The sequence below is a fragment of the Ictidomys tridecemlineatus genome, chromosome 14 (genome assembly GCF_052094955.1).
Source record: "Ictidomys tridecemlineatus isolate mIctTri1 chromosome 14, mIctTri1.hap1, whole genome shotgun sequence".
NCBI classification, from domain to species: Eukaryota; Metazoa; Chordata; class Mammalia; order Rodentia; family Sciuridae; genus Ictidomys; species Ictidomys tridecemlineatus.
The window spans coordinates 13,395,663-13,418,007 of NC_135490.1; the positions used below are offsets into that span (position 1 = coordinate 13,395,663).

At 55.5% G+C, this 22,345-nt stretch overlaps 1 protein-coding gene across 4 annotated transcripts in view; it reads left to right on the plus strand.

Annotated features, from left to right (window-relative positions):
* The first annotated feature begins 5,061 nt into the window (after positions 1–5,061).
* Positions 5,062–22,345, plus strand: part of Gfra2 (GDNF family receptor alpha 2) — an 88,376-nt gene continuing 71,092 nt past the window's right edge. The window contains exons 1-3 of one of the 4 annotated variants that reach the window (XM_078030924.1): positions 5,062–5,128; positions 14,282–14,596; positions 20,201–20,284. In XM_078030924.1, coding sequence (XP_077887050.1) covers positions 5,071–5,128; positions 14,282–14,596; positions 20,201–20,284 — 457 coding nt within the window. In that variant the 5' untranslated portion in view covers positions 5,062–5,070. Of the gene's footprint in view, positions 5,129–9,171; positions 9,271–13,545; positions 14,597–20,200; positions 20,285–22,345 lie in introns of those variants that run through there. The other 3 variants (XM_078030925.1, XM_005329291.5, XM_078030926.1) reach the window with 3 other exon arrangements.

Below are 22,345 nucleotides of genomic sequence, written 5' to 3' on the forward strand. Positions count from 1 at the left end.
GAAGAATTCAATAATTGATGGAGATTGATTACCAAAAAGAGACCATTATCAGTTTTTCTGGTTCTGGAGTACACAGTGCACTGGCAAGTCAAACGAGATTATTATTTCACTCGGGGTCTGTTTGCCAGATCGTCTTCCAAGGCTGCAGCTGACCCAGAGGAGACGGGAGAGCGATCCATGTGGTGGAAGGTCAGTGGGAAACTTGAGGTAGCCTCCCCCAACCACCAAAGTGTCCCCTGCCATGGGGACTCTGGGGGGACCAGGGAGTATGGAGGTGCTGACCTCTGTGACGGGCACCAGATCAGCTCTACTCCTTCCTCTGTTTGTAAACAGCCCTCGGTCCCCACCTCTGTCCAGTGCTGTGGTCATTCTGTCCGTAGAGAAGGGCGGCTCCTTGTTGGGGTGGGAGGGCCCCATGTTCTCGCCCTGTGGCCAGTTATCCATGGGCTGTCCCTCCCTCACCCACTTCATCTGGTGGCCTGGGGGTAGAACTGAGCTTGATGCTCCTTTGTTGCCTCTTCAGACTAAAATATTATCGGGGTCACTGGGCCATAGTGGGGTGGGGGTCGGGGATTACACTGCTAACAAGTAAGAACGAGGCAGTTCATTGTGTCACTCAGGAATTCTAAAGAGTCTGACTCCCATTAATGTGCTAAATCTTTATAGAATTAGACTTTAAAGTTAAGAGCATAAGCCAATCTAGTTTGAATTAAAAGAACTTAAATGGCAAAAAAAAAAAAAAAATCCTCTGGTCAGATTTATCAGTTTTTCCTAAGAGGAATAGAATGGGCGAAGGTGAAACTATTTATTATCAGGGTCAGTAGGACCCCAGGAAGTCCAGGAGAAGGGGATGAGTAATGGGAACTAGGCCAGGGGTCCCGGGCCCTCGTCCCTCTGCTAATGTCATATTGGGTGAGAGGCATGGCTTGCTTTTTTCACTCATCGAACACTTACTGAGCACTTAGGTCGCAGCCTCCAAGTACATGATGATGATGAAGATGTGGGTTCCATCTTCTAGAGCTTTGGGTTGAGTGAGGGGTATGGGATATGAGGAGTGCTAAGGGGTCTCGCCCATGAAGAGGGAATGTTCCATGTTCCTCTTTACCATGCAGCTGCAAATCACTAAGGCGGATATGCCAAGTAGTTTAGTGGGCCCGGGGCACTCATTCCCAAAACAGATGGTGAGGGGTGGTCTCCAGAACTCACCCTGAGCTGTGGGCTGCCTAAGAAACCCACAACAGTCATTGGCACAGTGGGGAATCTCAGACACTTCAAAGTGCTGTCATGTTCAGTATCTCATTTGATCACCCTGTTCCGGGGTGAGGTTGGAAGGGTAGAGAATTACTCTCTCGGAGACCTAAGGTCACATGGTTGGCTGGTGGCGGAGCTGGCAGCTAGAACCCAAGTCTACTTTCCTGGCTCATTCCGTGGAACGAATTGGATGGAAGATGAATCGCAGGAGTTTGGATGGAGCACAGAGGACAGAGATTCCAATAGTACACATCTCTTTCTCCCTCCCTGCTCTTTCCCTCCCCACCACCTCTTCTTGCAACTAGGAAATCCTTACTAAGGGCAGATCATGGCACTGTGCTACCCCCAAACGGTACCAAGCTCTTCCCTGGCTTGGCAGCAAGCCCAGAGCAAAGCTGGAACTCAAGCCCTCGTCTGGGCCTCTCGCCACAATGCCACACTTGCTGGTTGGGGTGTTGTCTTAGGAGCCAGGCAGCGAGAATATAAAAGGACGGAGTCACTCCAGAGCAAAGGCTTATTTTCTTGGGGTGGCTGGGAGGACTGCAGAACGAGGAGTGCAGGAACCCCTTCCCTCATAGGGAGAGGAGACTCCCCCATTTTGGAGTAGGGAGCAGCAGGTGCCTTTCCCCCATGGATGCCCACCTGGGGCCCACCATGTGAATACAGTGACTTGGACTGGGAGTGGGAGGGGATAGGAGCAGGCCTCTGTCTGCCCTGCTGAAAGCAGATGGCATCCACACCCGGCCAGCACCTGGGGAGGTTGGCGGATAGCTGTCTGCCCCAGGGTGCATGCAATCTGAGGAAATTCTGGGATACTCACCCCCGTGACAGATTTTTTGGAGGTGTTTGTTATTGTCTCCATGGGAGATTCCTTCCAACCCTAAGAGTCTAGGGCAGATGATGGTCAAAATTCTACCATTAGTGATTCATTCTTTCGGGTTAAACTTTGCCCCTCCCCCGGATTTCCTACTCTGATGAGAGTGACAAGACAGCAGGAAAGCGCTCGGACCCAGAGACCACAGGGTAAGGAGAGAAAGTTCAGAATGATGGGAAAGGAAGACTCCAGAGCAAGAGGTCAGGGTGATGGGGCAGGCATTGCAGGTAAGTGTGCTCATTTGGCCAACTCCACCTTGGGCCCAGGGAAGGCACACGGGTCCCTTTTTCTGTTCAAAACCCCTCATGAGCAGCCTTCCAGGCCTGGAGATGGACAGTCCATCTCAGACCAGGCACTGATACTCCACCCACCTTCCAGGGCCGGCTAAATAAAGACATGGCCTCAGTGGGGGGCTGCTGGGCCTGAGAGCTCTCCTGGGAGGTGCCAGGCAGCGGGAGCCTTCTCCCTGCAGCTTGGCAGAAGTAGTCCCTGCCCCTCTCCCTTGGTTCTTCTTGACCTTGAGTAACCTGGCAGATGGCCAGTGCCAAGAGCTGGGGAGGGTGTGTGGGCTCAGGAGAGAGGCCGTGGGGTTGTACCAGGCAGCTGGGGGCTGCCAAGCACACACTGGCACCAGGACAAGGCTGGGCGTGGTCAGAACGGTGCCAACCACAGATGGAGCAATGTGGTCAGGCAGTGGGGGAGGCTAGGCCATGAGCTGAGCTAGTGTAGGCTTACAATAGTGTGACAGAAGGGCCATTTAGCAGCTCAACCCTGCTGCTGTGAGGAGGTGTGAAGGGACAGGTGAGGTCTGGGATTGTGGTCCTCTCCAGAAGTCTGGGATGTCTGGTGAAAGAGAGATTCAGAGCAATACCTCTTCCCATGCCCCAAACAACCTTGGGTGCCTTCTCCCTGCCCACCACAGCTCCCTGGCGTGGGCACTGCAGCAGGGTGGATGCTTCCTGCCCTCTTCGTCTTCCCTTTCCACTTCCAGGAGGGGTGCAGGAAGCTCACTGGCCCAGTGAGGATCCTTTTTGAGTCCTGGCTCTGTCATTTGCTGGTCCTAACACGACCGTGGCCATCTTTGAGCCTGAGTTTGTTCACTTAGAAGGGAAGCTACTGTGGTCACAACTTCCTTCCGGGGATATTGCGAGGACACGAGACGGTGAAGGTGAGCTTTGTGCAGCTGTGGGGTGCTGTCCTCACCTCAGGTGGTATTGATGGCTTTCTGTCCAGCTGCTTCCCATCTGTATCCCTCTCCTCCCCTCTAAGCTGCTTCCTCCTCTTCTAATGGGCTACCCTGGAGTTTGGGGGCTCCCCAGGATGGGTGGGGCTGCAGAGATGTCTCTGGGGCCCTGGGGAGAGGCTTAGTAAAGCCAGATACCCCACCTCCTGCCTGTGCCTCCATCTAAAGGGGATGCTGAAGCACTGAGAACATTGACCAAAATCAATTAGAGAAATCAATGCCCCTGAGTGCCGCATGCACTTCTTCCCTTCTCACCCTGTCTCACCCCCTGCCCCACCCCAGCAGCTCTGCTCACTCTTTGGGAATCAGATAGTTTAGTTAAATCCTTGCTGATCTCCATTCCCACACCAGCTTGCTCTTTCTGAACTGGCCTCAAGGATTAAAGGTGGTCCTGTGTCAAGGAAATGATGGCAAGAGAGCCATCAGAGGGAGACAGGAGCCTGGAAATGGGCTGGGAAAGTCCAGGATGCTGCAGGCCTGGGCTGCAGAGCTGGGCAGTGTGAAGCCGGGCCAGGCACACAGGACCCCTTCTGGTCTCCAGACTTGAACTCCAAGGATGAGGCCAGAAAAAGCCAAAAGGAGAGAGAAAGAAAGGAATTTTGATTCTCAGGAGGTTTTCACACTGTTGCTAGACAGGGCTGGAAGGCAGGGGTCATCTCAGAGGTTCTTAAGGCAGATGTGAAATGGACAGGCCTGGAGAGCTGTCACTTTGCTTATTTACATTAGTGCGGAACTGACCAGTGCACGAGGTTCCATCTCGACTGCCTGAGTTTGAATCCTAATTTGACTGTTTAGAATATGACCTTAGGTGAGTTAAATCACTCCTCTTGACTCTGTTTTCTCATGTATAAAATGGGTATGTCATACCTAGTTCTCATCTTGTTATAAAAATAAAAGGAGGATCTACAAGTATTTTGCCACAGTTTTGGCTATTTATTTTTCCCAGTGGCAAAGCCTCAACTGTCAGGGCTGGTCTTTCTATCCTGGCCTGGTCCTTATATGAACTGAAGGGCCGTTTTCCTCCCCTCTTCTCCATGTTCAGTCGTTAGCGACACCCTGCTGGGTCATCTTTCAATGCAGTGCCTCTAACAGGCATCTCTTCCTGTCCATGCTCATTGCTGCCTCCTGTTTGGGGGCCTCATTACCTCAGGCTCGGAGGTACAATCAACTCCCAACTGATCTCTGGTCTCCATCCTTCACAAGAAGGTCAGACTCATCTTGGCAAAACCATTTCACTCATCTGCTCAAAGCACCTTCCTTGACTCCTGGTGGCCCAAGTCTGAAGCCTGCAGTGCTTGGTCCCCCACTGTGCATCTCAGGTGGACCTTCCAGATGTTCTCCCACTGGGCTTTTCCTACATGTGCCCTTGGCTCTTCCCAACTATGGGATGTTCCTCAAACCTTCCTCCCCACGGTTGCCTTGGTGAGGCAGTACCCTTGCCTGGAATGTCCTCATGCTCTGCTAAATTCCACTCATGCTTCCAGGTCCAGAGTGAACCCACTTCCCACAGCAGCAAGTTCTGGGTTGCTCACTTTCTTTTCGTGGGTGCATGATTTAACTCCATCAATAGATGCTTCCGTGACAAGGGCACCCTGTCCCTATTCCCTACAGCCTTTGGCGGCATGCTGAGCACAGAGAAGACGTTCAATAAATTTGTGCTAGTTGACTGGTGGTGGGATGCCCTGGGTCGGGCTGCTGTCCCATGGCTATGGACACCTCTCCCTTACCAGCTTTGTGGTTCCTGATGGCTTCTCAGGACGGTAAGACACTGTTTTCTTTTCCTTCTTGAATTTTATCTCTGGGGCAAGGGAACTCACAGCCTTCTTCTTTCCAATAAAGTAAATACAGTGATGAGATTCCGGTCACTGAGCAGGTGGCTACACTGTAAGGTCAACACATGTCTACACATGTGTGGGTGTTCAGGGGTGGGCTATACCCTTTCCCCGGAGTGGAGCGGCTGGGATGGGCTTATACTTGCTGAAGGAGGGATGCAGGTAAGGAGGGTGTGTGAGGTATCCTCAGGGCTTGTGTTGTCATCTCCTGAGGAACAATGTCCTTCCCCCATGACTCCTTCTTGTAAGAGCTCCTTCTATCTTCTTCTAGAAACTTCTTTTTTTAAAAAAATTTTTCTTGAACCCTGGCTGTTTTTTATTGCCTGTCAAAGGTCCCTCATTCTCCCAGACCCCCTGAAGAAAGGGTGAATGAACGTCTGTGAAGAATTCTACTAGCTGCTTTGTGTTCAGTGTCTCTTTTGATTTCATCAAGGTTGGTGTACTTTTTAAAAAAAATCTTTATTTTTTAGTTGTAGTTGGACACAATACCTTTATTCTATTTCTTTATTTTTTTATGTGGTGCTGAGGATCAAACCCAGGGCCTCGCACGTGCTAGGCGATCTCTCTACCACTGACCCACAACCCCAGCCCAAGGTTGTTGTTTTTAAAAAACCCATTTTGTAGATGAGATAACTGAGGTTCAGAAAAGTTCAGGAGGTGGCTCTCACACATAGGAGATGCTCAGGAAATAATGGTGTGATACACGGACTATGCCATATCTAAAAGCAGCTCAGGTTGAGGACTGGGGTTGGCAGAGGGTGTGAGACCCCTGAGCAGTCAGAAGGGAGGAGGGGGTCCAAGGTCAGAGTGCCACAGACAGAGTGGTCCTGAGTTCCTGAAGGGTCCCCCTGTGTCTGTCCCCATAGGAACTCTGGACACCACCCCTGGGTGTCCATTGCTGCTGTCTCAGCCCACTTCACTGGAAGTGGCGGGCAGAACCCTCATGTCCTTCAGAGTTTTCCTCCTTATACTTAGCTGGGAGACACATAAACGCATGCACACACATACATACAAACACACACATATGTGTAGATGATTTTACTTTCTTTTAAATATATAGTTTTCCCCCATCCAAGGGGGAAACAGAGAGAGAGAGATGCTAAACTGTAATTTTGGAGTCTGGAGGGTGTCTAAGAAATGCCGGTGTGGCATACAAATGGATGTTGGAGGCGGTGACTGGAACTCCAGAAAGTAGGGATGGGAGGAAGTATTTTTTTAGTTCCCAGCCTCTGGTCCTGTGACTCCTGTCACATTTCATCATTTTACCTGCACTTGTCTGAAACCAGTTCCTTAAGTTCCCTGATGTTTTGGAAGGAAGCTAGGAGACCTTGTCAGGTGCTAAGTCGTTTCCTAGAACTTGAGCAGCTCAGGATTGACGGGGAATCTTAGGGCTCCAGTTCCGGAGGCCCTCTGCCTGTACCCTCCACTACCCGGCTAGAGAGGCGTCTGTAGGAGACACTACTCACTGGCAAGGGAGACGATGCAAGGTCGAGGGCCATTGCTCCACAATAGGCCAAATGAAAGGGGCATTCAGAGGAGACCAGCACCCTGCGCTCCGAGGGCTCGGGGAAGCCGCATTCCCGCCTAAATCCACAAGATGGAAGTTGCTCCCTCTAGCTTTCCCACTAGCTAAGGCTGCTGCTTTCGTGGGTGACCCCTCCCTTCGCGCAAAGTCGAGTCTAGCATTTTTTTTTTTTAAATATGCCTTCACTGGCACTCCCAAATACACCTTAGATGCAGTCCAGATCCGGTTTTGGGCAGCGCAGAAAGTTTACGAGGCACTACACATACCCCACCCCAGCATCTCGCTTCTGCGCGCATGGAGCTGCTAGCAAGGAATGTGCGCGCGGAAGCCCAGGGACTCGGGGCAGCTCTAACACAGCTGGGGGTGTGTCAGGAGGGAGTGTGAAACTGGGGTGCCCGGGGTGCGTGGGTGTGTGCTCCCGTGCGCGCCGCGGCGTGTGCACCGTGTGTCTGCAGCCCCGCCGCCTCTCCCCGTCTGGTCTTGCCGGAACGTGTCAGCAGCCTCACTTCTTCAACCCTTTCCCAGCCAGACGCTTTCTTTTCGGTGCTTCTGGGCGTTTATTGTAAATTCCGTGACTAAAACACGCCGGTGAGCCCGGTCCACCGATAGATGGATTAATCAGTTGGCCCCTTCCCGGCTGGGGGATGGGGTCCCCGCCCGGAGCCTCGGGAGCCGCGAGCTGCCAGCCGTTTCGGGACCAGCTCCCGGGAGTCCGGCGGGCCGCCGAGTGCGGGGGGCGGTGGCCACGGAACCTGGAGCGGAGCCCCTGCCCGGGTTGGTCTCCGGGCGCTCCCGCTGCGGTGGGATGCGAATCCCCGCCCGATTCTTTCGGCGCCGTTTGGGCAGGTTCTCAGGCCTCGGTGGAGGCGGCCAGGGCGCCCAGGCACCGCAGCCTTTTCCCGGTTCCGGGGGAGGGGAGATCAATGGGGAAAGGGACGTCTCGAAGGGCTGCGAAGCTGGGGCGTGCGGGGTACAAGCGCCGCGGTGTGCGGGGAAAGTTCTCGAGCTCCGCATGGAAAGCACACGTGTATGGGCGCGCGGGGCTAGGCTGGGTAGGCACGCTGCACCGGGGCTCCCCGGCTTGGGGCGCTGGCGCCGGAGGGCGTCCTTCTGTTTCTTTGCACCACCTGGTAGACGCTCCGCTTTGGCTGCCCGCATAGAGGGACACATCAGCCCGCGGAGGGAGGAGCCCCCTTCCCGACCAGACCGCTTGGCCGGGGTTTTTCTGGCGCCCTGCCCCCAGGCCTCCGGGATGGCTCGGCGCCCCGGACCCGCGCCCTCCCACTTCGCTCAGCCTCCACAGGCCTCCGCGACCCGGCGGCCGAGGGTCCGGGGACAGTGGCAGTGGCAGTGGCAGTTGGAGGGCGAGCCCGCCCGCTGCGGGAGGGGGCTCTGCGGGTAGAAGAGGAGGGCTTGGAGCTTTGGTGGGTTTGAGCAGGAGCTGTCGCCCAGGGAGCCGGCCAGTTTCCGGCCAAGGCAGCAGGTCAGTCCGGGGAAGGGCGGGCGGCTGAGCAAAGGGAGACAGCGGCGGAGCTCTCCCCTCGGTCAGCGTTCCTCGGCGCCAACGCCACCGCCGTGTCGCCGCCGCCGCTGCAGAGTGTCGCTGCTCCGCCGCGCTCCCGCGCCCAGCGCCGCCAGCCGCCTGGGAGCCCAAGCGCCGAGCCCCGGGCGGAGGAGAGGGGCGCGGGCGCGAGAGCCGCGGCGAGGGAGCCGAGAAGGGGGAGGGGGCGGGCGGAGGGAGGAGCAGGGAGAGAGGGAGAAGGGAGGGAGAGAGGAGAGCGAGGGAGAGCTGGAGAGAGCGAGAGCAAAGAGCGAGAGCGAGGGAGAGGAGAGGGAGGGAAAGGAAAGACACACGCACGCAGAGACACACGGCCACTGGAATTCCATTAGAAAAAAAGTGAGCCGAGAAAGGGGTAGCGGGAGAAGATTTTTTTGAATCTTTTCTTCGTCTTGGTGCGAAAGAAGCGACTCGGCTCTTCTGTCCTCGAAGCTCCGACTGGATCGTTCCTGGGCACTCACACCCGTCGGTGGATTTCTTTCCTATTTGCATTTATTCTGACTCCCTCCCTCGCCGCTTCCTTCCAGCCCTCCACTCGCGAATCGCCTCGCCCCCACCTCTCCAGTCCCCTCTTGGGAAGCACAGGGGAATTGGACCCGCGGGGACTCGCGCCTTCCCGGACGAGCGGAGGGGAGGGCTGACCTCAGGACCGGGCTGTTGGCTTATAAAGCGGCCAGACTCATTGCTACGTGTGTGTTTGATTTCGGTGGGCAAAGGGGGCGTCAAGAGGCAGCCCACCGCCCGCCTCCCACCCCACCCCCTCCAGCCAGAGGCGAGAATCGCAAGACTCTGGATCCTCATCGGGCGGACTAGCTGGGATCTCCGCATTGGATTTGGGGCTGATTATCACTGCTTGGCTAGTATTATTTTATTTTATTTTTGTTTTTTTTCCATCCAAGGGAGAAAGACCAAAAAAAAAAAAAAAAAAACTGTGGGATTTATTTAACATGATCTTGGCAAACGCCTTCTGCCTCTTCTTCTTTTTAGGTGAGTACCTGCGGGCGGCGAGCCTGGGGGGCAGCGCGGGGCCGCGCGTTCGGGCGCCGGAGAGAAGCCGGGGAGGGGGGCGGGCGAGCGGGGCGCCGCGGGAGACTGGCGGAGAGAGCGCGCCGCGGGGCGAGCCGGGCCCGGGCACCAGCGAACCGGCAGGCTGGGCGGCGTGGACGCGGGCAGAGGGACCCCAGCCACCGCTGACTGCACGGGGGGGGGGGGGGGATTGGGAAGGAGACTTAGAACATCCAAACCATCCCCATCCATACACACTCTTGCGTGCCGTGATGGCACTCATTTCCCTTACAATAATGGGTTCAAATTGCAGCAACTTAAGAAAAAAAAATTCCAACTCTTGATCTGGAAGAGAGCAGGGAGAGGAGAGGCTGGTGGCTGAGAGAAAGAGACAGAAATGCCAGTTTCACCTTTTCAGATCTGCTCCCAAAGTGGAGGGTCAGGGTTTCTGCTGGAGCTCCCAGTTGGACATCTATGGGGAGCCCTGGCAGTCACTCCCCACCTGCCAATCAAGCTCTGCAAATGCACCCTACCTCCTCAGCCCTGAAACACTTTGCAAGTTTCTCTTTATCCTTTGCCCAGACCCCAGTCAGAAGGGTGGGTGGGAGCAGAGGATAGTGAGAGCCCTAAGGCCTCCCCTGCTGCACCTCTGGGGCTCAGGGCCCAGTGGCTGGGGAGAGAGGGAGGGAGGGAGGGAGGAGGCCAAAGTTTGCTTCTTCAGATGAAGAAGGTAAGGGGTGGGGATGTGGGGGAGGGAAGAAAAGGCACCTGAACAAAGACCACTGTTTATTTTGTAAGCCTCATTCCTCCAGAACAGGAGGACAGACTGCCTGTGATCCCCACCCCAATCCCAGCAGTTTCTTTCCCACATCTCTGCTCCTTTTATGCCATGTGAAATCTCAGCTGCTGGGGTAACTGGTCTAAAGAAGGCCATTTCTGGGTGCAGTGGAGGAAAAGAAGGTGTTTGCAAGGCCAAGTGCTCATCAGGAGTCCTAGGCAGGGCTGCGGTCAGGGATGTGTGCTCCATAGAGAGCCTGGTGTGTGTGTGTGTGTGTGTGTGTGTGTGTGTGTGTGTGTGTGTGTGTGAGAGAGAGAGAGAGAGAGAGAGAGAGAGAGAGAGAGAGAGAGAGAGAGAGAGAGTGAGAGAGTGTGTGTGTGTGGACATAGGGGCACATTTCGGCCCCTATGTGTTGTTCCAGCCACGCTGCTTGCTGTGTGGGAGTGTGAGCCTGGCTGCCTTGGTGGGGTCATGGGTGTGCCCTTTCCCTCTAGCACGAGGGCTCTGGGAAGGCCCAGATCGGAAGGTAGATGCTGGTTACAGAGAGATGTGTGAGGCCCAAGAAGTGCCTTATAAATTGGGATTGGGCTTTGGAGTCAATGGAAGTAATGTTGGCTGGGTCAAGGTAGGAGTTCCCCAGGGGGCCTGGCACTGCCCTGGGGTGTGGCCCTTACTGTCTGCCTCCCTAAGCCTGTGGTGACTTCTCTCTGGGGTGGGAGGGGCAGAGCAAGGAAGCGGGGAAGGTGCCCATTGCCATCCTGCAGCCCTTCCTGGCAATCCTTTGGAAGTGGACTCTCATTCTGAAGGGACTGTTATAAAACCTGACCTTTTCTCCCATTACTGGTTTGAAAACACAGCTTTCTGGGGCTTGGAATGATCAGGGCGAAGAAGAAAAGAAAATTGTATTTCGGTCAAAACAGCCAGATTGCCTGCTGCTGAGCTGTGCACCCCCAGGCCACAGAGCTCCCAGGTGTGGGCACCTTCTGAAGGCTGGTGGTGGAGGAGAGCAACCCTCTCCAGGCCCAAATCCCTTCGTGTGTCCCCAGCTGAGGAAGCTGAAGAGTCAGCTCTCAGTCTCCTTTCCAGAAGTGGCATTAGGGATCCTGCTCACAGTGGGGGTGTGTGCGTGTGAAGGTATGTGTGGTTTATCGGCAGAGGTGCCCAGCAGGTGTCTGCAACCTAGGCACTGAGTGGGAGGGTTCAAGACCAGGAGGGGAGAAGGTGGTCACCATCTCCCTGGGTCACAGCCCTTCAGTTTTCTATCCCTTGAGGAGTCCTCTTCCAAAGCTGGGCTGAGAGCTTAGCTGAGTAGCCTCAGGATATTGAGGGGCTCCCAAAAGGACGGGCTGGGGTGGTGGTAAGGACACTTTAGCCTTAGGGTCCTTTTCCTGGCAAGAAGACTGTAGTTGGGGATTGGTTGGAAACTGTGCTCAGGGCAGAGGGTTTTCAGAAACTTGACTTAGTAGGCAGTTTAGGCTGAGGATGTGGTGAAGGGTGCTCCTGGAGCAAGGGCCCTGGGATCCTTCCCAAGGATCTGAGTGAGGTCTGGGGCAGAGGCCTGTGGTGGAGAGAGAGGCCTTTTTTGCCCAGCCATGCTGACCTCCTGTGCTGGTGTAGAGGGAGACAGTGTGATAAGGAGGGTGGTTGGGGAGGGGTGGCCAGAGGCTCACTCCTGAGTGGCATTCAGCACATATCTGGCTCTTTTGGGGGACACTGAATTTAGGAGGTCAGTTGTGTGGTCTTTTGATCCCCCCATGTTTCTGGAAGCTGCTCCACATGTCTCTTCATGGATCCCACTTTCCCCCATCAAGGGTTTAGAGACATCCCCAGGATACCTCTGTCCCTTCTTCTCCCAAGATTCCTGGTGGAAGGTTCTGGGTGGCCCCAATTCCCTTCTCTGGCTGGGCTTGGTTGGTTCTGGGGGTGGTGAAGAATAAGGGACAGTTGGTGAAAGGATCAGTCCTTTGCAGAATGTGCCCCTGCCCCATCCCAGGGGCCCTTGCTTTTGGAATGGGAACCTCTCTAGGACTGTGTAGAGACCATTCACTGTGGCTTGTGGCCCCACATGCAGGACAGGTGGGGTGCGTGTTCTTAGTGGCCCAGTTCCTGAGACTAATATACTGATTTTTAAGCCTGCTGTGGATTCTGAGCTGACTGAAGGCTGAGGATACCAGGACGCCCCTTTCTTAGTACCCTGGGGTGGTGTAGTCAGGTGAAAGATGACCCACTGGAACACTGGGGAAAAGTCAGTGGAGATCCCAGGCCAGGAGGGGGCAGCAGGTGCAGGTGGTGGTGGTGGGGTTGGCTCAGCTGCTCCTGGTGGCCCAGAGGCACCCGGGTCCCACTCAAGGATGTAGGAATCTACTGAAGCTGAGAAGGAAAGATGCCACCTCAGCTGGTGTGGAGGACACGTCTCCAGCTGGTGCCTGGGCTGATCCCGCTGCTGTACCTCCCACTCTGCACAGGCTTCTGTTAGGTTCTTGTCTCAGTGTGGCCACAGCTCTTCCGTTTCTGGGGCTGAGGTGTGGTCAGTGTGAGAAGGAAGCATCTTTTGCTCGGGTCCCTGAGGCCTTCTGCAGCCCTGCCTGCCCCTGTTCCTCTCCTCCACTGTCTCCTTATGGGGTGGGCCTCCTGATCCTGGTCCTCTGGGAGTGATTCCTTTTCCCTCTTGGCTCTGGGGAGTGACAGGCTTGCTGTGCAGTGATCTGCCTCTAGGTGTCGCTGTCCCCCTGCAATAGCTCCCCCCTGAGCAGGGCCTCCTAGGGGGAAGGCTGGGAGAGTGGCTGCTTTGGGCAGGGAGGGGGGATTCTGCAGTATTCTGGGGGGGGGGTAATGACCCAGGATTTTATTATATTTTGGGGTGGAAAGGAGTGGAGAAGCCTCCAAAATTATTCTTTGGGCCTTGGAAAAAGCAGTGGTGGCTCTGACCATGGTATAGGGCTTTTCTGGGGCAGAGTCTGGAGTTAGGGGCTTAGCAAGGACAGGGAGGTGGGAAGATGTCCACAAATGGAGGGAACCATTTTGGAAGCTTGGCTTTGAAAGGGACAGGCCAGCCTCTCCCTGCCTGTTACCTCTAAATCTTCTTGCCCAGTTTCCTCCCATATGAGGGCACTGGGGATAGGGACAGAGGGTGGGCTGATGGGTGGCGGTTCAGTTTTGGAGAAGCAAGGCTCAATCTGCCAGTCAGGGCCTGAAGGAGGGACGTTCCATCCTTTTTTCAATTGATTTATTATTTGGTTTTTGAAAGGAAGACCAAAAAAAAAAAAAAGTGGAGAGGGCTTCAGGGAAGTGAGGAGAGGAGAGAAGAAAGGCAAGAGAGAGAGAAGGAGGTGAGAAAGCCAGGTACTCCAAGAGAGAAGGTGATGAGCTGCGAGGAGGCAGAGAGCGAGAGAAGCAGAGATGGAGGTGGGAGAGGCAGGTGCAGGGCCGGGGAACGGAGGGGTGGTTGCTTCTTGGCTCACCTAGCCTGTTCTTTTGGAGGGGTGGGGTGGATATTGATAGTGTCAGGGAGGTTTTCAGACCTCTGTCTGGTTGGAAGTTGGACTAGAAGCCTTGGGGCGCTGGGTCCAAAGGGGGTGCTCTTCCTTGGACAGCCTCCACCACAGGGTTAGTTAGGCTGGTCTATTCTCGCTTCTCACAAAGTCTAGCAACTCAGAGTGAGGAGACTAGTATCAGAGGGGCTGTTCCTACCTCTATGTGTGATCTGGAGTTGGCGTTTCCCTTCTTGGGCCTCAGTTTCCCTAGAGTAAGATGGGGGTGGTGAACCACAGAGTGTGGATAAGGCCCCGAGAGGTTCTTCTGAGAGTCATGACTTTCTGGTACTTGCCAGGCTTAGCACAGTGCTTGGATGGGCCTGTGGCTAGAAGTTTGTAGGGGTCCTGGGTGAAGTTCAGGTGAAATTCCTCTGCACCCCAAAAAGCCCAGGTGGTGACAGTCTCTCTGGACCTGTGGCGTCTTGGACTGCCTTTGGTCCTGAGCCTGGCTCCCAGGCCCAGGGCCTGTGCTGAGGACGAACACAGTGCCCATCCTGGAGCCAGGGAGCATGATGGCCTGAAACCCTTGGGTCTGAGGAGGGCTGTTGCGCTGAGTTGGCCTTGGTGTGCTTTGGTGTAGATGGGCCAGTGGTCCCCAGGAGGGCCCAAGTCCAGGCCTGCATGTCGAGTCAGAGATTGTGGTGGCCTTCATTCATGCTTGTCTTCCCTCCCCACCAACCAGACGAGACCCTCCGCTCTTTGGCCAGCCCTTCCTCCCTGCAGGGCCCCGAGCTCCACGGCTGGCGCCCCCCAGTGGACTGTGTCCGGGCCAATGAGCTGTGTGCGGCGGAATCCAACTGCAGCTCCCGCTACCGCACGCTGCGGCAGTGCCTGGCCGGCCGGGACCGCAACACCATGCTGGCCAACCGGGAGTGCCAGGCGGCCCTGGAGGTCTTGCAGGAGAGCCCGCTCTATGACTGCCGCTGCAAGCGCGGCATGAAGAAGGAGCTGCAGTGCCTGCAGATCTACTGGAGCATCCACCTGGGGCTGACCGAAGGTGAGGCCCTGGGCCCCAGGGAGGGCGTGTGGTGGGCCAGGGACTTGGGGGCTTGGTGAAGGACCAGTGGGCCCACCCTCTGTCTGCCCACCAGCAGAGCGGAGACCTCAGAGGAAGTAGGCACCCCACTTAGGAGGGCAAGGGTGCCAGCGGAGGAGGAGGTGGAAGAGAACCGGGAGCTGGAGGGACAGAGGAAGGGCAGGACGGGGGACTCAAGCAAGGACAGTGTGCAGTGGCCCCTTTTTAGTGAGAAGTTGAGGCAAGAGGTGCCAAGATGAAGAAGTGACAGCCAGGAGAGGGGCACGGTGAGTCACATGTTGCTGGCCTGCCACTTCCCAGTCACCTCCCCTGCTGCTAGGCCCAGAGCCTTGCTCCCAGGAGGTTTGGCCTTCATGGGGCTTCTGGACCTCATGGCCACTTGCACACCTTCTCCAGGTCTCCAGGCAGGCGTGGGCAGCAGGCCCTACGTTCCTTGGCAAGACTGCTGGAGGCAGAAGCTGAGAGCCCCCCCTCAGTGACACCCCTTATTTGCTCCATACTTGAATGTGAGGAAGTTGCGTGTGTTTTAGGGGCGGGTTTGACTGGAACTTAATTTATTGATTCAGCAGTATACGGAACACTGGAGAACACTGGAGAGCTACTGCCTGCTGGGTGTGGGAATCATGGAGACAGCTGGTGTGGCCTCCGCCTTCACCGAGCTCATGGTCAGGGGTGGGGGGCTTCTGTTTCTGGAAGTCACAGGGTGCAGTGGTAGCACCTTGGAGGCCATCTCTATTACAAAATCTAAAGGGCCTCCTGGGAGAGACAGCCTCTAAGCGGAGAATGAAGAGTGCGTCAGGGTTACAAAGGGGCAGGTGTAGGAGGAGTGGGGTGGGTGGGTGGAGGGAGCAGCAGGACCCGGATGAGAGTCTGCACCCCATGCAGAACTGACGTGATGGGACAAGGTAGAGGGGGGCGTGGGGAGGGTGGGGAGAAGGAGGGGCAGGGAGCACGAGATCTGACCTCCCACAAGGTTTGGAGGACGGCTGGATGACCAGGTGTGTGCTTCTGTGGTTTTGGAGAGTCACCAAAGGTTTGGTAAGGGTTGTTCAGGAGCCATGGGAGACACAGGCCAGGAATAATGTGAGGGGAGCGCCACGGCGGCAAGACAGGGGAGGAGGGAGGCAGAGCTCTTCAGAAGATAGGATCAACAGGCTGACGACCGATCGCCCTGGAGAGGGGGCGGGAAGAGGACTCAAGGAGGGCACCTGGTTTCCTGCCTTGGGCATCTGGGTGGGTGATGGGCTCCTCAGAAGCAAAGGACTTGAGGGAGAGGAGGGCGGTGGGGTGGTGAGATTATTTGGGGCGCGTGTCTCTCTCTTTGGCCATCCCCCTCACAGGCAGATCTGGAGTGCAGAGGCGGTGGGGCTGGAGAGAAACTTCGGAGGGGGCACCAGCCTCCGGCACTCACTGGAACCCAGGGAGTAGGGGCAAGCATGGTGGGAGGAGGGCAGGGTCCTGAGGCCGTTGGCCCACTGACTTTCAAAGAAGGGAACTCTTCAAGGGCAATTGAGGAGGCTCAGGGGAGAAGTCAGAGGACCAGTGGGAAGGCATGCAGGGGCTCATTGTCAGAAGGAAGGACTGTCAACGGTGGCACACACTTTAGGTCAGGTGGGAACATTGTCTCTGCCACCCTTGGGGTAGGCTTCTTAGGTGGATGCTGCAGGCAGGAGCCCGGTTAGCGCATGGATGGGAACAGGGGTGGACAACCTTTTTCAGATTTTTGGTGTGTGTTTTTGGTGTATTTATACCTCTGTACCTGTGTATGTGTACATATACAAGTACACACATTTTAAAGATAGGTGGAGAGGGTGGAATTTAAATTTTGGGTAAGACTGTAGTTGTGGAGACAGGAGGGTCTCCCGAAGGGCGCAGGGGGTCGGCCCAGGGCCAGGAATTAGCCTTAGCTCTGGAAGGAGCTCCCTCTGGGTGCAGGAAGAGAAGGAGGATTCCAGGTTCAGGTATGGTGGCTGGAGAAAAAGGGATCCCTGAGTGGCCTCTAAGAGGGCTCAGGTGTACTCCGAACACTGGAATAGGAAGTGCATACAGCTATGAATAATATCACTGTCATTAACAGCAGAATAATTCCTCATGCATCAGCGGCCACTTCTCCCTAGCAACCTCCATCCCTGGAACTAGAGGAAGCAAAGAGGGACTGCTGACCTATGGCACGTCCCCTTTGTGCACGAGACAAGGAACTGTTTGCCCAGAGCCCGACTCTGGAAGGAAGACTCCTGGTTCTGGAATAGTAGACTGGCTTTGCTTCTTGTTTTCTTGCTGGCAGCCTTGACTTTCAACCTAGAGGACAGTGGGCAGCTGGTTGGGTGGACGTGCTGGGGTCGCAGAGTGGACAGAGGAGGGGACGGAAGCCCGGCTGCCGGAAGAGCATGGGGACCTCCTGGTGCTTTTAGCACAAACGGCCCTGCTCGTCTCAGTGGCTCTCTTGGACTTCAACGCCTTCACAGGCTTTGGAGGCCGGTGCTTTTGGAGCCTGGAGAGTGAGGCATTCCTCGTGTCGTGAGAGCGGTGGGCGCGATGCTGGTGCACTGGCTTGGTGCTGCTGTGGGGTCTTCAGGACCCTTTAGACCTGGGAATGCCTCACTGCAGGTGGCCGTCTCTGGTTCTGGACCTTGAGGTAGTGATTTTGTTCATTTACTCAATGACCGTCTGTCAAGTACCTAGTGTGTGCCTCAGAGGATGGTGGCCCTGCAAGAGCCGAGGCTCCTGTCCTGTGTCCACCCTGACAGATTTTCCTTTGGACCCATTCAGAAAAGCACCTCCAACTTGTCCCCTTCCTCAGAAGCCTGCCTCCTCTCCCCAGGGGGTGTCACCTCCTTTTGGGTCTCCGGGCTAGATATCATTCTGGGCGAGGTTGACAGGGGAAGCCAAGGGGCCTTTGAATATGTCATTCACATGTCCCTCTGAGTGACAGAATCTACCTGAAAGTCAACTGTTCCCAGCTGGGGTAGAGAGGTCTCCCTGGGGAAGCTTCAGGAACCTCCTCCCTGCTCCTTAGGAACACTTAGTCGCCTGCTTGCTTGGGCCTGGGCCAAGGGGAGGGCAAGACTCTCCAGAGAGAGGGGAGGTGTGTGTGTAGGTTGAATTCCCTTCTGATTCCAGTGGATTCCGGGCTTCTGGGCCGTGTGGATGGGTGGAGCCCCAGGCCTTTGCTCTGCCTTTTCCCTCTACCTGGGCTGAGCTCACGGTACCTGGCCAAGGCCCTCAGCCTGTGGGGACAGCTGGCAGTGGCAGTGGAGGAAGGGGAGCAGGTTGTGGCAGGCATGTGGCCTCTGAAGGGATGGCCTCAGAGCTCCCGGAGTCTGAACTGCAGAGGACCTGGACATGGCTTGGGCCACCCCTTGATTGGCAGCCACAGTGAGGTGGGCGGGGAACCCAGGTTTGGACCCAGGGTCCCTGGCCCTTCTCCAGGTCTTTTCCCACTGCCCTGGGGGAGATGGCATGGCCTGCTGCCTCTTTCCTCTCTGTCATTACCACCTCCAGTATTTACACAATGGGGCTGTCCCTGTTGGTGGCGTGGGAGTTTGAAACCAGGTTCTTGCCTTTTCCAAAGGCGATACTGAGATCCAAGGTGTCGGATCCTTTGATCGTGAAGAGCAGAGGGCTCTTCCATGTGTCTGTTCCCACGATCTGACGTCGGTGGCCCAGGCCTGGGATTTCCCACTGGTGCATTCTGCTGTGGGAACAGGCGACTTAAATGAATGGACTTGAAGAAGATGGCCCTCCAAACTGGACCTGGGGAGGCCGTTTCTCTCAGGGATGCCCTTTAGTCAAGGCTGCTGGTTGACCCGTCCCCGATACAGAGAGTGCACCATCAGTGCTAGTTAAGAGCCGCTGGTCTCAGTAACACTGTCATTTGGAGGCTGTGTGCATGGTGGCGATGCCCTTGGCTCCTGGAGTCACCTACCTGGGTTTGAAGCCTGGATCTGCTGCTTACCAGCTGCATGGCATTAGCAACCTTGGGCAAGTTGCTGGATGCCTGTGTCCCTTGTTCCTTGTCAGTGCAATAGAGGGGACAATAGTGCCTAGCTCACAGAGTAGTGAAGAGGAGGGAGTGAGTGAAGGTGTGGAAAGCACATTCTGGGGAGTGGCACGTGGGAGGCACAGTGACTTTAATTATAAAAGGGACTCCTGAGCTCTTGTTGGCTCAGTACACAACCATGGCTGCCGGCCCCTCCACTGGGAGTTCCCTGGGTCGGGGAGGACATGGAGATCATGCAGACTGCTGATAGGCTGAAAGCCCAGCGGGTGGGGACTGGACAGGGTCCATGGAGAGCAAGCTGACTGGATAGGGTCAGGCAGTGATTCCAGAGGAAACCCACTGTGCGTGCTAGTGTTGTCCAGCATGCGGGGTGCTCCTCTGGGTTGAGCTGTAGGGCAGAGGCTGCTTCACCAGAGCTGGGGGGTGGGTGCTTCCTCCTTGTGCTGGCCCTGTGCCCTCTCCTGGGAGCCTGGGGGCTCTGCAGTGGCTCTCTACACGGGGCGAGCTGTGCCTCCAGTCCTGGCCTCAGAATGGCCTCCTCCTAGAAGACCATTCCCAGGCCCCTCTTCTGGGTGGGTATGCCTCCCTGTAGGTGGCCCCTGGATGCTGCCCCACCTGGGCTCTCCATGGGCAGGGGGTGCCTGCCTGTGGCACTGGGCCAGGTCGGAGGGCAGTGTGTGAGCTGTGGGCTGCCCCTACCTGCTGCCCCTCACCGCACGCACAGTCTGAATGAGTGTGCATCGATTTCTCCTCCCTGCCCAGGCCTCCTGAGGGTTTTGCTTTCCTGTGAGGCACTGGCAGAGGCTGCAGGATTCCCGTGAGGTGGTGGGGTCTCTGGGGCAGCCCTGGCATGTCTTCCTCCTGAGCTCTCTGCACCCTGAAGCCTCAGGAAAGGTCTGAGGAGGAGGCAGGTGGTGGTGGGGAGGGGGAATCGAGCTGACAGGAGCAGGGAGTCAGGCCTCCCACCTAACAACCTTCAGCCCCTCCAGCCAGATGCTTCTGATGACCTCAGAGGAAGCAAAGAGGAAATTCTGTCCTCCTGAGTGACGTGGGCAGAACCACAGTGAGGGCCAAGAGACTGGATTCTAGTTGTAGCTCTGCCGTAAGAAGCTGTGTGACCTCAGGCAGTTGGTTTTGCCTCTCTGGGCCACCCCAGAACCCTCTCTTGTGAAGTGAGGAAGTGGTCCTGAACCATTGGCTTCAGATTTTATGATTTGTGCTTGGCCTTCTGGGGGTCATTGTCTGACTTCCTCTGTCCTTCTTTCCAGTGCTTCTGGAAGTCCTTCAGAGAGGGCTGGCTGTGAGGGGAGATCACAGGAGAGAAGTGCCGGGCAGTGCTGCCTGCCTGCTCTGGGGGAGGGTCCACCCTTGCAGAGAAATAATGTGCCCACTGACACGTTGAAGGCTTCATTTCTAACTGGCCTGCACGGCCCTTTTCACTCAGGGAGGGCTGCCCGTCTCCCCAGTTCCACTAGCCCTCGTGGTGGAATGTGCTTGGACAGGGTTTAGGCACCGGAAGTGCTGTGGCCAGGAGCGCCTGGGTCTGATGCTGCTCTCTCTTCCAGGTGAGGAGTTCTACGAAGCCTCACCCTACGAGCCAGTGACCTCCCGCCTCTCGGACATCTTCAGGCTTGCTTCAATCTTCTCAGGTAAGTGGCCCTTGCCGGGAGGTGGCCCTGGAGCTCTGGGCCTGGATGTAGGAGTCCTGGGCTCCCCTGGCTGTGTTCCTCACCAGCATGTCCCTGACTGTCCCTGAGCCTGGATTCCTGGTCCGTAAAGAAGGCTCACCTCCCTCGCTGGTGGTCTGGAGGGGAGATTTGAGGATCTTGCCTAGCATGGTGGCTGCCACGGGCAGGTCCTGAACCTGAATCCTGATGTCACTCTCCTATTTTGTCACCTGTTGCGCCTTGGTTCCTTCACTCCAATTTTCTGCTTTGGAGCTCTTCTCCTTGGTCAAGTTGCTACACGTCTCTGTGCCTCGGTCTCCTACCTGGTTGGACCGTGTTGACGTCTGAGTGAGTGAGGATTGGAAAGTGCTCACGTGCTGCAGGGCTTGTGTGAGCATTTAGGAGCTGTTGGGTTGGTACAAGTTAAGCATCCTTAATCCCCAAATCCCAAATCCCAAATCTGAAATGCTCCCCAATCCAGAATTTTTTGAGGACTGACATGATACCACTGTGGAAATTCCACACCTGTCCTCTCGGGCTGGGTCTCAAAGTACAAGCACACTACAAACAGTGCGTACAGTTACTCTCAGGCTGTGTGTATGGATACGTATGAAACGAAAGGGAATTTTGTGTTTGGGTCCCATTCCCAAGACATCTCATTACATAGATGAAAATATCCCAGAATCCAAACAAGGATCTGAAAGCCAAGCACTTCTGGCGCTACGCATTTCAGATAAGGGAGACTCACCCATATTATTGAGGTTACTGCTGTCTGGTCTGTTCTGGGTTTTCCCTCCCTGAGGCCTCTGTGGCCCTGGGCTGTCCCCCACCCGATGCTGCCCTGGGGAGTGAGAGCCCGTGTTGGGCTCTAGCTTTGCATCCCAATCCCAGGCCCAGAACCGGATGAGCTTCAGGGTTCCTTCTTGGCCTTGTGAACACCTGTCATGTTAGAGACCTGGGCCCAGGGCAGCCTGCCCTGCTCAGGCACTGAGAGGGGACTTCCGTTTTGGAGCTGCTTTTGGGGGAGGTGCGTCTTCCAAGAGCCATTGTGCCTGGTGGCCAGCGCAGGGCTTGTTCTCAGGGGTTTCTGAGGGTCTCTGGGAGCTGCAGGCCTCAGGTCTCACAGGAGCTTCTGCAGCTGTCTTTGAAGTCTTCTGAGGTTCTTATGTCTCTAAACCAGGGTTCTCAACAGTAGCACAGTCAACACTTTGGCCTGACTTCTGTCCTGTGTGCTGGATGTCTAGCATCTTCCCTGGTCTCTACTCACTCAATACAGTAATATCCTCAAGTTGTGGCAACCAGAAACATCTCCAGACATTGCAAATGTCCTGAGGTGGGGACCAGTTACTGCTCCACACTGTGAGCAGAGGACTGACTGTACACTGGGATCCTAAACCCTTCAAATGAAGAACTTTCTAGGATAATGTTTCTCAACCCCCTTCCCACATATGACTTCCCTAAGGAGAAAAGCAGATTCTCCCTAGCTAGAGAAATTAAGTACCAAGAAGCAAAATTTTGTCACAGAAGATTTGAGTTTTGGATGACCACAAACTACTATAATATCTACTTTTTTTTTTTTTTTGTCTACCCAAGAACAAACCTTGCTCCCTTGAGGTGACAGCCTCTCCCACTGAGAATGCCTGGTCACTGAGAATGATAGAGATGGGGAGGGTATGCATGTCCTTGGGAGAAACTCTGGACCCATGTGAGAAGTGAGGCACTGGCCTCTATGTTAGTCAGCTCTCCATTGCTGTATCGAATACCTGAGATAATCAGCTTATAAAGAGAAAAGGTTTACTTTGCCTGAGAGTTTCCATTCCATGGTTGGTTAGCCCTGTTGCGTTGAGCCTGTGGTGGCACATCATGGCAGGAGTATGTGGCAGAACAAAGCTACTCACTTTGTGACAGGAGGTAAAATCGAGGAAGTGCCTGGATTCCCACAGTCTCCTCCCAGGGCATACCCCCAGGGCCCTAAAGACCTAAAGATGTCCCTCCTAAGTTTCCACTGCCTCCCACTAGTGTCAAGCTTGGGACCCAGCCTTC